The 15,137-nt window shown below is 36.2% G+C and overlaps 1 protein-coding gene across 3 annotated transcripts in view; it reads right to left on the reverse strand.

Annotated features, from left to right (window-relative positions):
- Positions 1 to 15,137, reverse strand: part of UBR2 (ubiquitin protein ligase E3 component n-recognin 2) — a 56,289-nt gene that overhangs the window by 9,433 nt on the left and 31,719 nt on the right. For all 3 annotated transcript variants that reach the window (XM_032102876.1, XM_032102877.1, XM_032102879.1), the window contains exons 20-37: positions 15,074 to 15,137; positions 14,658 to 14,782; positions 13,349 to 13,401; positions 12,984 to 13,086; positions 12,393 to 12,441; positions 11,810 to 11,964; positions 9,804 to 9,906; positions 8,999 to 9,108; positions 8,699 to 8,779; positions 7,739 to 7,920; positions 6,876 to 7,075; positions 5,925 to 6,018; positions 4,241 to 4,402; positions 3,785 to 3,882; positions 3,476 to 3,548; positions 2,513 to 2,661; positions 2,375 to 2,430; positions 1,848 to 1,944 (exon numbers count right to left, since the gene is read on the reverse strand). In XM_032102876.1, coding sequence (XP_031958767.1) covers positions 1,848 to 1,944; positions 2,375 to 2,430; positions 2,513 to 2,661; positions 3,476 to 3,548; positions 3,785 to 3,882; positions 4,241 to 4,402; positions 5,925 to 6,018; positions 6,876 to 7,075; positions 7,739 to 7,920; positions 8,699 to 8,779; positions 8,999 to 9,108; positions 9,804 to 9,906; positions 11,810 to 11,964; positions 12,393 to 12,441; positions 12,984 to 13,086; positions 13,349 to 13,401; positions 14,658 to 14,782; positions 15,074 to 15,137 — 1,954 coding nt within the window. The remainder of the gene's footprint in view (positions 1 to 1,847; positions 1,945 to 2,374; positions 2,431 to 2,512; positions 2,662 to 3,475; positions 3,549 to 3,784; positions 3,883 to 4,240; positions 4,403 to 5,924; positions 6,019 to 6,875; positions 7,076 to 7,738; positions 7,921 to 8,698; positions 8,780 to 8,998; positions 9,109 to 9,803; positions 9,907 to 11,809; positions 11,965 to 12,392; positions 12,442 to 12,983; positions 13,087 to 13,348; positions 13,402 to 14,657; positions 14,783 to 15,073) is intronic.

Genomic DNA, 15,137 nt, shown 5'->3' on the forward strand with positions numbered 1-15,137 from the left:
GGTAGCCATTTCTACTCCCATGGTCACTTTCTTTCCTTGCCTGGGTTTTCCAGTGTGAGACAAAATGAGACAGTATCTCAAGCTCTGATACAGAAAGGAGCTCTAACAATAGTGACTAAACAGGAACACTGACTGTGGTCTGTTGGACAGCTGCTCAAATGAAACTTTTGCAATTTGCTTAACTTCACAAGACTGCCTGAACTTCCCTTACTGCAAATGCCTCAAAAATGCACTGCTACAGTCTCTTAAATTCATTAGTTTATCTCTAATTAAGGTGGAGCGAGGTGTTGGTCTCTCCCTCTCTGTAGTATTTACAGTAACCACAAAGTATTAACCAAAGCACTCCAGCTGACAACAGAAATTCACACACTTAATGAATTGCAAGCACCTTCATCTAAAAGCAAATACAAATTAAGTGTTTTGAAAAATGTTACAAGATATTTTAAGTAACAATCAAGGAACAGATGCATACTTCTTTACTCCAAGCAGTAAGATCTGATTTGTAATAAAGCTGCAGCTCTGGGTATATTTTACAATGTAGCTATAAGCATTAAGCTGCCAAGTTTAGAAACACTACTACATTAAAAAATAGTCTCATCATGACAACTTAAAAATACTTCAGTTGAAGACTGCTGCCTTGCTGGCCAAAAAAACTGAGAGCTGAAGACATGTGACATTTTGAAGCTATTTCTATTAGCAAACATTTCACCACAATTCAGATTTCAAATGCTTTTCCTTTTGTCAGCATATAGCCACAGAACTCAACCCAAAAGTGTGAAAAAAGTCTCTATCAAAAACATGACCAGAGCAAGGGACTTCCAAACCTGAACATATTTTCACTAAGCCATCTTTATGTACCGTTTATAGAATATAGACAGATCAAAGGCTCATGACTTTCATGATTCCTAGCCAGGAAAAATAAAATAGCAGAAACTTTTCCTTCATAAAAATAAAAGCAGTACAGTTGCTTCTGTCAGTTGGAAGGAAGGAGAGCTTTGAAGAAATATTAATTCAAGTTTTCAGGGAAACGCAGAACACTCAGAACACCATATATTGCAAACTTCCAGTCAAACAGCCAGCAGCATTTTCTCTTTTGCTTCTCATAGAAAACAGCTCAACCATTACTGCTACAAACTGATGCCAATTAAGTTTTTCCCCATAAAGCTGCCAACTGTTTGCTGAAGTAGCTGTATCCATCTACTAGTAATTTCAGTACATCAATGCGTTTTAAAAGTTTCTCTGCTCTACTGACTGGAGATATTGAAGTTATCCTATTTTATGGTACCCTTTCAGAACAGTCCTCTCATGGGCAATTACTTCATTAGGCTGAACTTCAGACTTTTCATCTGTATCTACTAATGCTTCAAGCTTGGAACATTTTGGTTGTTCTCATTAAAATTCTCAATTAACACATGACATTACATAGTAAGTCCTGTCTTACCACAGATCCAACTTTTCAAAGAGAGAAAAGTTTGCAGATATATTACAGACCTCTGCAAATATCATTTCCACACTACATTAATCCTTATTTCTTCCTCTTTAAAGCTCCAGTGCATCACTTTTGTGAAGGACCGCATTTCCTTCTCCTGTGCTCTAGGTATCTTTCTCTAAGGAATAAACAACAGAACTCCTTCACAGCAAAATATCTATGGTTCTCTTGGAGCTGCAGGCCAAAAGAAATGTCTTTTTTCTTGACATAACACATACGGGTGAAAATAGCAGCTCTTGGTTTATTACTTAAAACTACATAAAATAATTTTCTTCTAATCAATACTAACAGTCATTCTGAAAGCCTTTTTCTGTATGTATATATTTGAAAAAAACCCAGCATAAGGTGGCAAACTTACATGCTAATAGAGTACAAAAGTGACCCTGTACTGCTGAAAGAGATGAAACTGTCCAGTGAGCTGCTGCAAATCTTGTTAGTGACGTAAGGCAGTCATCCTTTAAAAACAAAGAACAAGAGACACTGCCACAGTTAATGAAGTTCCTCAACATAAAAAGGTCTTTTGACTTAACAGCATTTTTTTCAGGCCTCTCAGCTGCAGTTTATGGGGGCAGTTTGACTGTGTAAGTATGTGACAGATACTTATGTTTATGCAAATATGCAAGTTCCTTTTGGCATTTTTATTTTGATTGTTACCATGAGAAACTGCAGCCTTAATAAATTATGTGTTTATAGGAAAAAAGTAACAGTTTTGCTAGATGTGATTTTTAAATAGTTTAGTAATCAGACACAGATTGACTAAACAATAGGATCCAACAAATAAAACTATCCAATAACCATAACTTAAAATGTAGATATTCCTCACTAATGAAGCACAAGTCCCTCTATTTTCCACCAGTTCAGGAGGAATTGCTACTTGTTTCTTACCTGTCGACAAGGTAAATGACCAAATAATGGCTTATCTTCATCAGCTAAAATTCGTTCTGGAAAAATAAAATTCATTGTTGTGAGTTTAACCAAATTCTGAAAATCCCCTATAAAGGAGCCAAATGAACAGATCAGTACCTATAGTCTGTATCGTGTAAGCACAGCTGCCCCAGCACATTATAGGTACACGTGGGTCTTCCTCATTTGGATGAACCTTCAAGCCTACTTTGTAAGTTGCCGTACCAAAAGTTGTCAGCATCTCTTTTATGCTCTCAGAATAAGGATTCCTGAAACAAAGAAAACAGTATTACTAATTCATTCTTTCCTCCACTGGCACCATAGTACCTCTAATGATAAGCATTCACCCCATAGGTGAACAACTGGAGTTTTCAACTTTAAGTGACAACTCCAATATCCTTCTTTGGATCTGGTATTCTGTAACCTCATTTTTTTGGTGACAGATACTTCCCCAATTATTTTTTGATTATTTGTTTGGAAGCAATCTCATTTTTAGTGTTAACACTATCTAGTCCTCAAAGACAATAAAGTTAAGGCTAAATTATAAGAAATGTGTGTGACTGATAGCTAAATCTGTCATCAGCTGGAATAAGAGTCTTGTATTTTGTGTGCAGCTGGCAGACTAATGTCTGTACCACATAACAAGTTTTGTTACTTTCTCCTGAAGTGAAGAGAGTGTAGACCCAAATACAAGTACACCCTTACAGCTGAAATTACATATTAACATACCCTCCACTTCATAGTCTTCCTTCATGTTTTACATGTTGTGCTGGCTATAATGATGAATCCTTCCTTCAGCTACAAGAAGTACAAAACTTAATCTTCATGCCATAATTTACATAACTGCAGCATGATTCTGCACAACAACTTAGCACATTCACTTCCGAAATTCTACTGCATCACTTAGGACTTATGGACTGGACTTCAATGCCATCATCGTAATAACATTAACTTTTCTAATTAAAGCAAAATTCATATATTTCCCTTAATTATTGAGATCTTCTAGCATAGAAATTATATTCTATTTTCACGTTATGATTTCATGATGAATTTTTAACAATTTATTAATATGTAAATACATACTTTAGTTTGAAATCTGGTCTAAATCCTTCTGGTAATTGCAGCTGATCCATTTTTTCTGAGTGACCAGAATGACCTGTACAAACAAAAAGTAATAAATCACTGATTATTCACCTATACGTAATTTCTACATTATAGAAAGGTGCAGAAGCTGAATCTGAAATTCCATTACCAGAAACTGAAATTCCAAGCTGTTCTTGCCACCTATGCTACCATGTCTCAACCCCGTTGTAGCAGAACCAAGGTCCTTGGTCTTTTCCACGAATATTATAGCATTTTCACATACAAATATACAGATTTCTTCAGACTTACTTGCAGAGTCTTCATTTCGAAGTAAATGCAGGGCCTTTACTTGCTGGGATACTGTTTTGATCCACTGAGTTAGGTTTCGTTGGCCTGAAAAGTCTAACCTGTCAAAAAAAAACCCCACCAAAAAACTGTTAAAAACAATCTGTATACAGAATTAGTATTTCATAGGCATTCCAACACCATTCATCTGTTTCTCAATGGACTTTCTCTGCTGCCCATGCATTTTTCTACATTCAGTTCTTTTTCTGCAGGTCCTACACTTTCCTGCCCTTTCACACTCTTAAATTCCATAACATACAACAGTAAAGTAAATCCGTAATACAAAAGAAGCAGACAGGCAATCCACTTGAGTTTATCAAACCAGAAGACAACAAACATTCAGGAACGTCTTCTGGGGTATAGATGGTTTGGGATCTTGTTTTTTTACATTTATTGAGGACATTTATAAACAAAACTGACCTGTTAAACAAAACTCTTGGTGGAGGAAGCAAAGGAATAACAGTGTTGCTCAAGCATTCACAAAGTGGGCAAAGGAATTCACCATTTTCTACATCATAACTTGTGTGTACTCGTAATCTTTGTTGTCTTCGTTGCTCTTTTGCTTGGACTGCATCAAAATACCTTTAGAAAAGAGCAAGACATTAGTGGCAAATTATTAACATTACTTGATCATAGAAATTCAAGAATTCTCAGGAAGACACAGTTTTGCCTTTCCCCAATCAGAGGTAAGAGAATCATGTGAAGGAAAAAGCTCTACCCTCTGATTGATAAAGTATTAGTGCTTTTAGCTGCCAAAATCTATCTACAAAGTGCTGAAATTCACTGGGCTGTTAAAATCACAGTTAAGTCTGAACATTACATGTAGGAAAAAAAGGGAAAAGCTGAGAGAAAGTTGAAGCATTAAAAAAACCAAAACCAAACCAAACAAAAAAACCCAAAGCAAAACACCACAGGCAAACAAAATACCTCAAACACACAAAAACCACAAAGAAAAAAAGAAAGAAACAAACAAAAACAACAACAAAAGCCCCAAACCAAACCAAAAAACCCAACTCGTTTTTACACAATTTTTTTAGGAAGATGCCATGAGCATTATCCTTGGGCATTTTCTATTACTGGCCACAACCAAAACAGCAGTAGCTGGAGAAACTGTTGGCTGAACCCTCTACGAAAAACGAACTGAATTCGCTGCTTTGCTAAATGCAACTGCTGTTTCAGAAGCCTCTGATGTGATATAAAGCATGCCCAATGATGACCCCAAAATGATCTGAATACAGGCACCTAAGGGCATTTCCAGGAGATAATGACAACCACAAAGGACGGTACACCAGCTACACAAGAAGATTAAGAACCTATCTTCAGTGAGCAGTAACATCAAAGACCACAACTGAAACCTGTGTGCGGTAATAGCCACAGAATCTCTGGGAGCTCCTAATACTCTTCACACACAAGGCAGAATCTGAAATTAGGCACTTCAGAAGCCATGCCAAGGAGCAAAGCAAGGGCCTAATCAAAGTCAGAGGCATGAATGGTTTGAATTTGTCACATAGCATGGGTACCACACAGCACTAAGCATGTTTATATGCCTCCAAAAATCAAAGAATAAAAATAACTGCAAAAGACTTTATTAAAATGCTAAGAAACAAAGGATAAAATTGAGTTCATATTGAAGATGAATTTGAACTAGGTCACAGATGTTTCTACTTCAAATTAAACATGCTGGAGGAATTAAGAGTGCAAGGGATGCACTCTAATTTAAAACCTCAGCAGAGAGCAGAAGAAGCAGCAAAACCATGTCTATCAGTGAACTGCAAAAAAACCCCCCAAAAAACCTGAGCTTCAGAAACATGTACACCACAGGGAATTATGCACTAGGATAAACAAGCAAAGGGAATGCAAGCTGCCATGTGCGGCTTTAGACTCTTCTTTACCAAGATGACAATAAATGAAAATTATTTTGAGTACGTTTACAGCATTTGATTTCTGCTCCTTTTTTTCCAACAGAAAGCTGTTTTAATCACTTCCTGAAATTCCTTTACAGGTTTACTACATGGCAGGAATTTTGCCATTAAAATTAGTGCTAGTAGGCAAACTGATAACATAACATGTTATTTGAACTAAAAACTTAAATATAGTCTTTTACCTTTGCCAACAATGAGCGTGCATAATATGTCCACAGCTACCCGTGTGTGTTCCACATGATAGATCTGGGTGCATGAATAAGGGGTCATACTTTTCTGTATTTCAAAGAAAAAAAAAAAACGGCTCTGAAATCAACATTTATCAAAAGACTTGAATGCAGATTAATGTTACCACATCTGCATCATTATTTAACTTTACCACAGAAGTGTAACTCATTTGATGAAGCATAAACACATTACTAATGCACAACAACCTAAACTGTTTAAATCATTTGCAAGTATCACCTTACTTTAGTTTGAGGTACTTAAGGCTTCAAACCAAGTTTTCAGAGGTGTTGGGCCCTGGTAAAAGTCCTCAAGATCAACCTGCAGTTTTGGTGGTTAACCACCATCAAACAATGAGTCCAAGGACATTAATCTTCAGAGTGAGAGTGCAAAACAATTCAGTGCAAAGATTTCTCTGTGTTTACACATACAGAATCCAGAGAAACCTTTGTAACAGTGCCCTTGCTTGCTGTGATCTGTTTCACAAAGTACCTAAATCCAAGATTTTTTTTTTCTTATCACTAAGAGGCATTTCAGATGATATAACAGAGGAAGAAAACGTACATCTTGTGCTTTTACAGCATTACATTAACACCTCCTCTCTCTGATGTTATAGGCATGGTTTAAGAAGAAACACTTCTGATTTTAAGGGTTTTTTTAACACTTATAAATAATTTGTCACAAATGAATGGCAGAACATTTAGCTCATGCCTCACAGTGATTTACATTATTCAGCACACACATTTCTACCTCACTAAAAATATGGGAGTTTTGCCACTGATTACAATGAAGCTGTTCACAAATAGTTAACAGAAGAAGGCTGTGTCACTGTCTCGGAAGAACAAATGCTGTTGTCACAGTGACCCCAACATTCTTTAATATTTAAGACAACTATGAACAGTACTTACCAGGGTCTGGAGTAATTTTGTTTCTATTTTTAGACAGCACAGTTGATCGCTGAATAAATGCTGCCAAGACCATAGCTCTGCTGTCCACTTTAACTTCTTGCTCCTCCTGGCACAATATACACATAACAACCTGTCTGGGTTCAGTTACTCTAGTTTGCTCTGGACCCAAGGCTGTGAGTTTTGCATCCGAAACTACAGGGCTAGAATATTCAAAGAATATTAGTGAGCAAATTATTTGAAAAACATAATTCAGATCATGACTTAAGTGTGTTTAGTGAGTTTCCTAAATTTATGATAAATGCTGACAAAAAATAGCTTTGGCATTTATGTAACAATTCCTATGTGCCCAGAAGTAGCATGTATTTTCCAGAAAAAATTCATACCCTCCTGATAGTATAACCCACTCCAGTTTAACACAGAAACAGAATCTGCAGCCCTCCATCACCACCATCCCTTAAGTGTCTGATACGAATTTTGAAAACACTCTCCACTTCCCCACAAAATCATTAGCATTCTCCAATTCATATTTCCAACTATCAAGCAGATTTTCTTCCAGATCATCAATAGACATATAATCAGCTAGCTCCAATTTACTATGTTTAATAGCATAGTCTCTTCAGCATTATTAATAATTTACTGGGTGATTTTGTACAAAAAATCATTTGCCTGTTTCCATTTATATTTATGCCACAATTTTGACAGAGGGGAGAGGGAAGCATTCCATTTACTGCTGGTTTTTTGTCTCAGAAACTAATGAACAGTTTTCCATCAAGACCGAAGAAAAAAGAGCTTTTTGAAGTGGTAACAATAGGACAATCTGATGTAAACATTAACGAGAAAAAGTTGAAACAAGATGCCTTTACCTATTTTCATGGACTCCGGAGGTTGAAGTATCCAGCTCCTCCAGAGTTTGCTGAAAGAGTTCTTTGTTTTCATTAATGAAGTGCCGTTGCATCTCAGACATCTGGGCCATGATCTTTTCCCTGCGCAGTCTGGCAATCTCAGCTTTTCGCTTCCTTTCAGCTTTGTCTTTATCACGTGAACTCTGAAATTGTATCATTCACTCAGTCATTTTTAAAATTTTGTTACAACAGATTATTTATTTTATCTACTGCTATGTGTAACTTGTACTAACCTCCAAACAATGAAAATCTCTTTTGTCATAAAAGAAAAAGAAAAGACTACCAAAGAGTTATTTTGTGCCCTCTTTTCTTTAGCTTGTGTTCAATGCCAGGCAGAACTGCAGATCCAGAAGGGGAACCTCTTCCCCATAACCTTTAACTGTGTTTTGTATTTCTCTTCCCTTTAAGGATTCATAGGAGAAAAGGTTAAGAGAGTGATATGTCTCGTCTCTGGTGCTGCTCTCCCTCCACAGCAGCTGCATTCCTAAATGCACTACAGTGCTCCACAGTCAGTGTGCAGTACCTAGAATGTCATGTCAAGCTACACATATCAGCAGAGCTTATCTGGAATGACCTGCATGGTAAAAATACATAGATGCCATTTCTTTTAGCAACTTTCCACGGAGTCTGAAATTATGGGAAGAGCAGAAACATTTAATGCTGTGACTGTACCACAGACAATTCTATGAAGTAGAATTGCAAAAGATTTGGAGATTACAATATATGAAACAAAGAAAAACAGTCTAGGGACTCTACCAATAGGTTTTTCAAACAAATGAGTTTGATCTGTAAACTGTGAGACAAATTTTCAGAAGTCACTGATGTTTCCCATGTTTGATTCAGAGCTACAATTAGAAATACAGTCCTTTGCTAGTCATCACCCAGACCTGTTCTAGATCAGCTGTTACAGATTGCTTTTACCTCCTCCATAATATTTCCTTCTGTCTCGGCCACAGGACTTGAAGAAGAGCTTTCTCTTAGCTTTTTAATAGTATTAAAAGTCTGTAAGAAAAAAAGACAGCCTTTAATTTGTTTGTGACGTGAGAATGTAACTGTGTATACTGTAATAGTGATCATACAATGTGCAGGGCTGGAATCCAGAGGAGTAAAACTGTAGGTACAACAAATTCACACAGGAATAACTAAAACATCCCAATGTAATTAGGGAAGTTTCAAAAATCTTATTTCCATAATTTTCAGTGGTGATATAAATATATTTACCTTCAATATCCATCTGATCATGTCCTTGTGCACTTCCAGATGAGGCGCATTTTGCAGTGTTTCTAGCATAGCCAGTATGCTAGGGGAGTTATTGGGTGCCTCTCCTGGTTCTGAGAGAAAAATTACAATGAGAATTGATTATAATGTTACTGACAAATTAATAATTCACTAACATTAAAAACAAGAAACCCCAATGCTTGCTCAGCAACTGAAGAATTTCTTCAACAAATAGGCACAATCTGTACCTTTTAATTCCCCCCCACACTGCAAACCTTTTCATGAATAGGCTCTAAATCCTCAAAAGTCTTGCTCACTGACTATATTTTCTTACAAAAGAAATGCACTGTATGTGCTCTCTGGCTGTTTTCATCTTGGGAACTTCCAATACTTTATTTCCCACTACTTTAAATGGAACTTTCAGGTCTTAGCAAAACTAGAGGCATTAGTCAGAAAATACAAAGGAGAGTCCAGATTAAAAGACTATTTAAGACTGCAATTATGATTTTTGCAATTGCATCTGATCATATGCAGCAATCTTAATTGAGATGCTACTTAAAGATATTAAGAATCAGATCTAGAGGGAATTATTCAACTTCTGGATTTCTCCTCTAGAAAACACCTTTAGTATTGTACCGTCATAGAATCTACACATGTGTAAAGCATGGATCCATAGTCAACTTGGTAACATCTTGATGGATAAACAAATATGCTCTTCTGGTAAATACAGTTTCAGAAGAATAAAAGACGAGATCCTGGCATTTTCAGTTATTTCAAATTTGCTATGCATTTGAAAAGAAAGGCATACTTGATATTTTCTGAGTGAAGGTAAATGTTACAACATTCTCCTCACTGAGATTCTCCAGATGTTGTTTTTCCTCTTGCAGTGCCATTCCAATCAAATGCAAAACCTAGATAAAAATCACAAATTATAGTTCTTTTCTTACATAATTCATATAATCTTGTTATATAGTTTGGATAATTCATTAAGAAACAGGAAATTCATATAATACAATTATATATTAAGAATACATTTGAAGTTATTTCTATATACAGAATTTCAAAGCTACATTACACAGGAGCAATAGAGTTTGTTTGAAATTTTGTCACATAAAATCCACATTAAATACTTGCATCTTTCTGTTTGCTGTCCTGAATAGTGAGTGAGAAGTCGGTACCTCTTATCGTTCTCCCTACTCACTGCATATTACTATTGCAAGTCTCCGGACAGAAGAAGCATGATGCACACTTCAAGTCCTTTTTATACACAAAGTTTAGTGACAAAAAGTTAAAAATTTTAAGTTAAATTTATTTTCTCTAGAAACACATTTTAAAATAATGTTAATTTTTAGGTCAGTGAAGAGCTGTAATCTCCTTGAACTTAAAAAATGTAATTACCCTATTTAGCACTATGGTAGCCTGAATGGCATTTTGAAGCTGAAATACTTCATTCTTGATGGTGCACTTTGTTATGCTATATCAGTCATTTCACAACCCTACACAAATTGGCAGGATGCTCTAGACACAAAGCTTTACTGATGTCTGGAATCAACACTAACCCCCATGTAAGGAAACAATAATCACCGGAAAATCTGTAACAGAACTGGAATGCAACAGACCAAGTATCTACAGAAAAACTGGCCAGACAAAATGAATTAAAAAAATATTTTGTTTTAATAAACAACAGTTAATCTCTCCTCAGTCTATCACATCTATTTAACAAGAGCTCATTAGATATGGACCACTTCTTGCAGATGTCTCATATCTACCACTGCAAGTGCTCCCAAGACAAAACTGGTTGACTTGGGAGAGATGCAGTCCAACTGCATGCCACCACAGACAAAGTGCCATGAGTTTCTGAAAAAGTGATAGGTCCCTAATGAATTTTTGAGAATGGCTGAAGACATTTTAGTTCAGTCTAAATAAAAAAAATCTTATTTCATTCAAAGTTACTCAAAAGTCTAGCATTCTTACATTACCTAAATATAACTACATTGTTGTGATTTTTAATACCAATATATTGCTCCATTTTCAACTTTTTTTGTGTTCTATAGAACTGCTTATGTTAATTTAAACCTAGCTGTAAAAGGTAATATACACTCAATAAGACTGGATGTCAGAAAATTAATACTCAGTTTCAAAACTGGGGTTTCATTGCAAAATCTTATGTTAAAATCCATCAATATTTTTGAAAAGTTTGGAGTTGGACCCTAAACCAACAACCCTGACCAATACGAACAGCTCCTGGATGGCAGCTCAGAACTCACCTCTGCACACCCCAGAAAATGACAATCATTACACCAAAGGCTACGATAATCCTCCAGGTTTCTAGAGATCATTATAAATAGCAAGGAACAAACAGCTCAGCTAAGTTGATACATTTTCAGGTTAGAAAATTCTTTTGTGCACTTTCATGATTTTTTCCTAAAGTGATTTAGCCTAGACTGAAAATAAGCAAAGGAACATCAAGAAAAAAAAAAATCAATGTCTGCTTCATATGCAACAACTCAGATTAATGGCTTCTCTACCACAAGAAACATTACTGCCACTGATTTAAGAAGAATTCTTCCCTCTCATGTGCATCCCATTAGAAATCTACCCGGGTCTTCCATTTCCTTTGAAGAATAAATTGCATCAGAGGCAGAGGAGTTTCCCTAGTTTTGCATATCAGCAAACACCACTTATTTCTCGTTCAGAGTATTCTGGATATTTCAGACACCAAGTAAACAACTCAAATCCATAAAATCATGTTAAAATGCTATAATGAGCACTGCTCCATTAGCATGAGCATTACTTTAAATAAAAAACCCATACCCTTTGCAGCATGGACTCTGACCAGGCATAGCCATTGTGTTCCACTGCCCACTGCAGTATAGTTCCCATAATGCACAGCATGACATCAGACTGCAGGATATTAACCAGGCTGGCAAAAAGTGGGCAGAAAGGAGGAAGAGCTGGCGGTGGAAGAGCTGAAAGGGAAATTTGTGTGTTTGACATTTCTCCAAAATTTGCAACACCCATTTAAAATGTTTGATTTAACAGCTCAACCCAAGGCAGGGGGTTGGAACCAGATGATCTTTGGGGCTCCTTCCAACCCAAACCCTTCTATGATCCTAAGGCAGAACACAGCTGCTCGATAAACAGTGTTACCAATACGTGCTGCAACATTCAACATGGCTTGTGTGTAACAGAAAAGGCAAAGGAATAAGCTGTTCAGAAAGCTGGTTCCATGACAAATCAGATCCCTGACTATAGCCAGGGAGACATAAGAGAAATTGCTTCATTTCTAACCAACTTCTACTCTAGCCCAGGAACAGGCTGTTAGTCTAAATGCCACGGCAATACACAGCTTGATATGTGATTCCATCTTCTCCCATCTCCTCTCAAAAATAAATACCTGTGTCTTCTCTGTTCTGTCTTTTCAGCTTTCTTTGTGCTTCCTCTGCCTGAAATAGAAGAACAATGCCAGCATTACTCAAAATCTGTACCAATATAAATCGAATAAAAAAAGCATTCATGCTTTACTACATTGTTACTGTTTTTTCCCATCCTTAAATAAACATGAAAGCTTTAATGTCTTTTCAGTTTGTCTTACATTCTCCTTGTAAAGTAGGGCATGCAACTTCAAAATTAATCTTCCCTCTTAAGCCAGCCTGGATTCTTTTCCTAGCATAAAACTGTAAGGCAAGTTTGAGCTAAAATGGCAATTTCCATATAGGTAAGGGAAAATACAGACTGTTTTAAATACTTTCAGTAAAATAAGATGCAACGGAACCCACAGACAAGCTCCTGAATGCTCATTGATTCAAGAGCTCTGTATAGGGCATAGGATCCAGTGTCACAGAAATCACTGCAAAATCTTGGGCAAATTTTGTTAACATTCTCAAATATCCAGCTGGTAATAGCTCTTCACAGAAGTAAGCTTTGGAAAAAAGGCAAACAAAAAAAGAGACACAAAATAAACCCAGGAAGTTAAACTACTAGTTACCTTTGATTGCTCTGCCCTTGAAAAGTGATAGAAATACAGATTGAAGTTCTTGGCACATTCTGGTTTTAATTCATACAGCCCTCTGCCTGTTAACCCAGGTTTCCTACAACACACCAAAGCAAACAAAACACTTTATGTCCACTGGTTCTTAACATCTGAGAATAAATAGTTAACTAGAACAGCTAACAAACACTGCTTAAACAGGCATTCTAGAAATTAAATAAGTAACAGTATTAAGAATTCTGCACATGAGTAAAGCCATGGGAAATCACCATGACTCAGCCCCCTTTCTTTCACTCTCTCAATTTCACTAATTTAGACATTCCATTTCTAAAGTTGAATCATTAGAATAAATGGAAACATACTTGAAACATGCCACTTCTTCAATCACACTTTCCATCCCAGTCTCTCTGTTCTCCTACATGGAGTGAAAAGGCAAGACAGTGTGTTACTGTAGTTCTTGGAATAAACACATTCAAATATCATACCATACTAGAGTAAGCATGCAAATTGAATATAGTACAAAGTCATTTTACTGGCACTCAAGAGAACACTAGACCACATAACATGAAAATACATTCAGGAACACCATCTCTGCAAAGGTATTTTTAAAAAATCATGCCATTCTAAGTGCTCAATTTGTACTGCTTCTCCCTGTCACAATAAACTCAGATGTAACAGTAGCAGGAGAAAACTCCTAAGTTAGCTAACTCTGCACATTTTTAGAATACACAGCTAGTATTTCGAGTTTCCAGGTCTTTAAATTGAAATAAATACCGGAAAGCTAAAAAGACCAGTTATTGAAAAATGGTAAAACAACCACAAAAGGCAGCATGAGACATCAGCTCAAATATGTAACAATACTTCATACACAAATTATCTTTTAATATTTTCACCCCCTTCCTGCAATACATATTCACAGCAGTTAACAGGCCAGGGAAAAAGTATTTAGGACTGACAATATAATTTAGAACTCCAGCTTAAATCACAGTTTGCTCTTTCATGCAACCCTAAATTATTCTTAAATAATCTTAAAATTTGACTTTTCAAATTGTTTCAGTTTAAAATATTTAGAAAGAAGAAAAATATTTCAGAATTTATCATTAAAGTTACTATCAGTACAGTAAAATATTAACATTGGAATTTTGACTGTCTTCAGAAATAAATTTTAAAAGATCACTTCAAAAATATTAAAAGGAAAAAGGAAAGCAAGCTTTGCTGTCCTACAGAAGTACTCAGAATTCAGATAAATTATTCTGTTCATGTAAATGAAGCATTTATGTTACACAAGTCATAATACAGTGTCTGATTCCATGTCTCTTCACTTCTTGTTAGGCTTTAAAATATAACAGCTTATATTTCTGGATAGTTCTAACAACCCACTTCCATACTGCACAGACTGCTGGCCAGATGGCCTGATTAGAAACAGCATTAAAAAGAAAAAGGAGCTGAAGAAGCTCTCAGATTCCCGCCTCTTTCATATGTTGTTCCTTCTTTGCCTCTTTCCTACCTTGCCACAAGAACTATTAATCTGTACTCATGCTAACCCTGCTCTTAGCGTAATCGTGCCGCTCCCACTCCACATTAAGTGACATGAACTTGCATAAGAAAATTTTTCAGCAATCAACCTTATCAAGTCGAAGTTGGCTCCCCCCTTCTTGACAGGTTACTTACATCTTCAGGTAGTGCCTTTACCAACTCACTGTGAGCCATTGGCCTGATGCTCAGCTGATGGATGATCTCCCGCTTGATTTCATCTGTTGCATTTACCTGTCCTATTCCAGGACTGAACCTTTCGCCTGTAGAAATAAAATACACCTTTTTTTTTCTGATTTTAAACATCTTTTAATCTTTTTCTCTAATTAAAAGGCTGGAAAATAAGATGCCTTCTGTGAAATCCTGTGTTCACCCACCAGTGCTCAAAAATTCATTACACTGATCTAAGCTAGTTTCAAGGGTTTTCTCCCAGGAAAGAAGTCAGAGCTACAGGAAATTCACAACAGAACTGAACCTGAGATGACAATAAAAAATTGTCCAGACCATTAAAGAGTCTAAATTTTAAAAATTAATTAAGTATATTCTGAACTTACCAACAATCATTATAATGAGGTATAGCATCTCTTCTATAAGAGTGTTATTTTGTTGAACAACATC

This window comes from Corvus moneduloides, chromosome 3 (genome assembly GCF_009650955.1).
Source record: "Corvus moneduloides isolate bCorMon1 chromosome 3, bCorMon1.pri, whole genome shotgun sequence".
NCBI classification, from domain to species: Eukaryota; Metazoa; Chordata; class Aves; order Passeriformes; family Corvidae; genus Corvus; species Corvus moneduloides.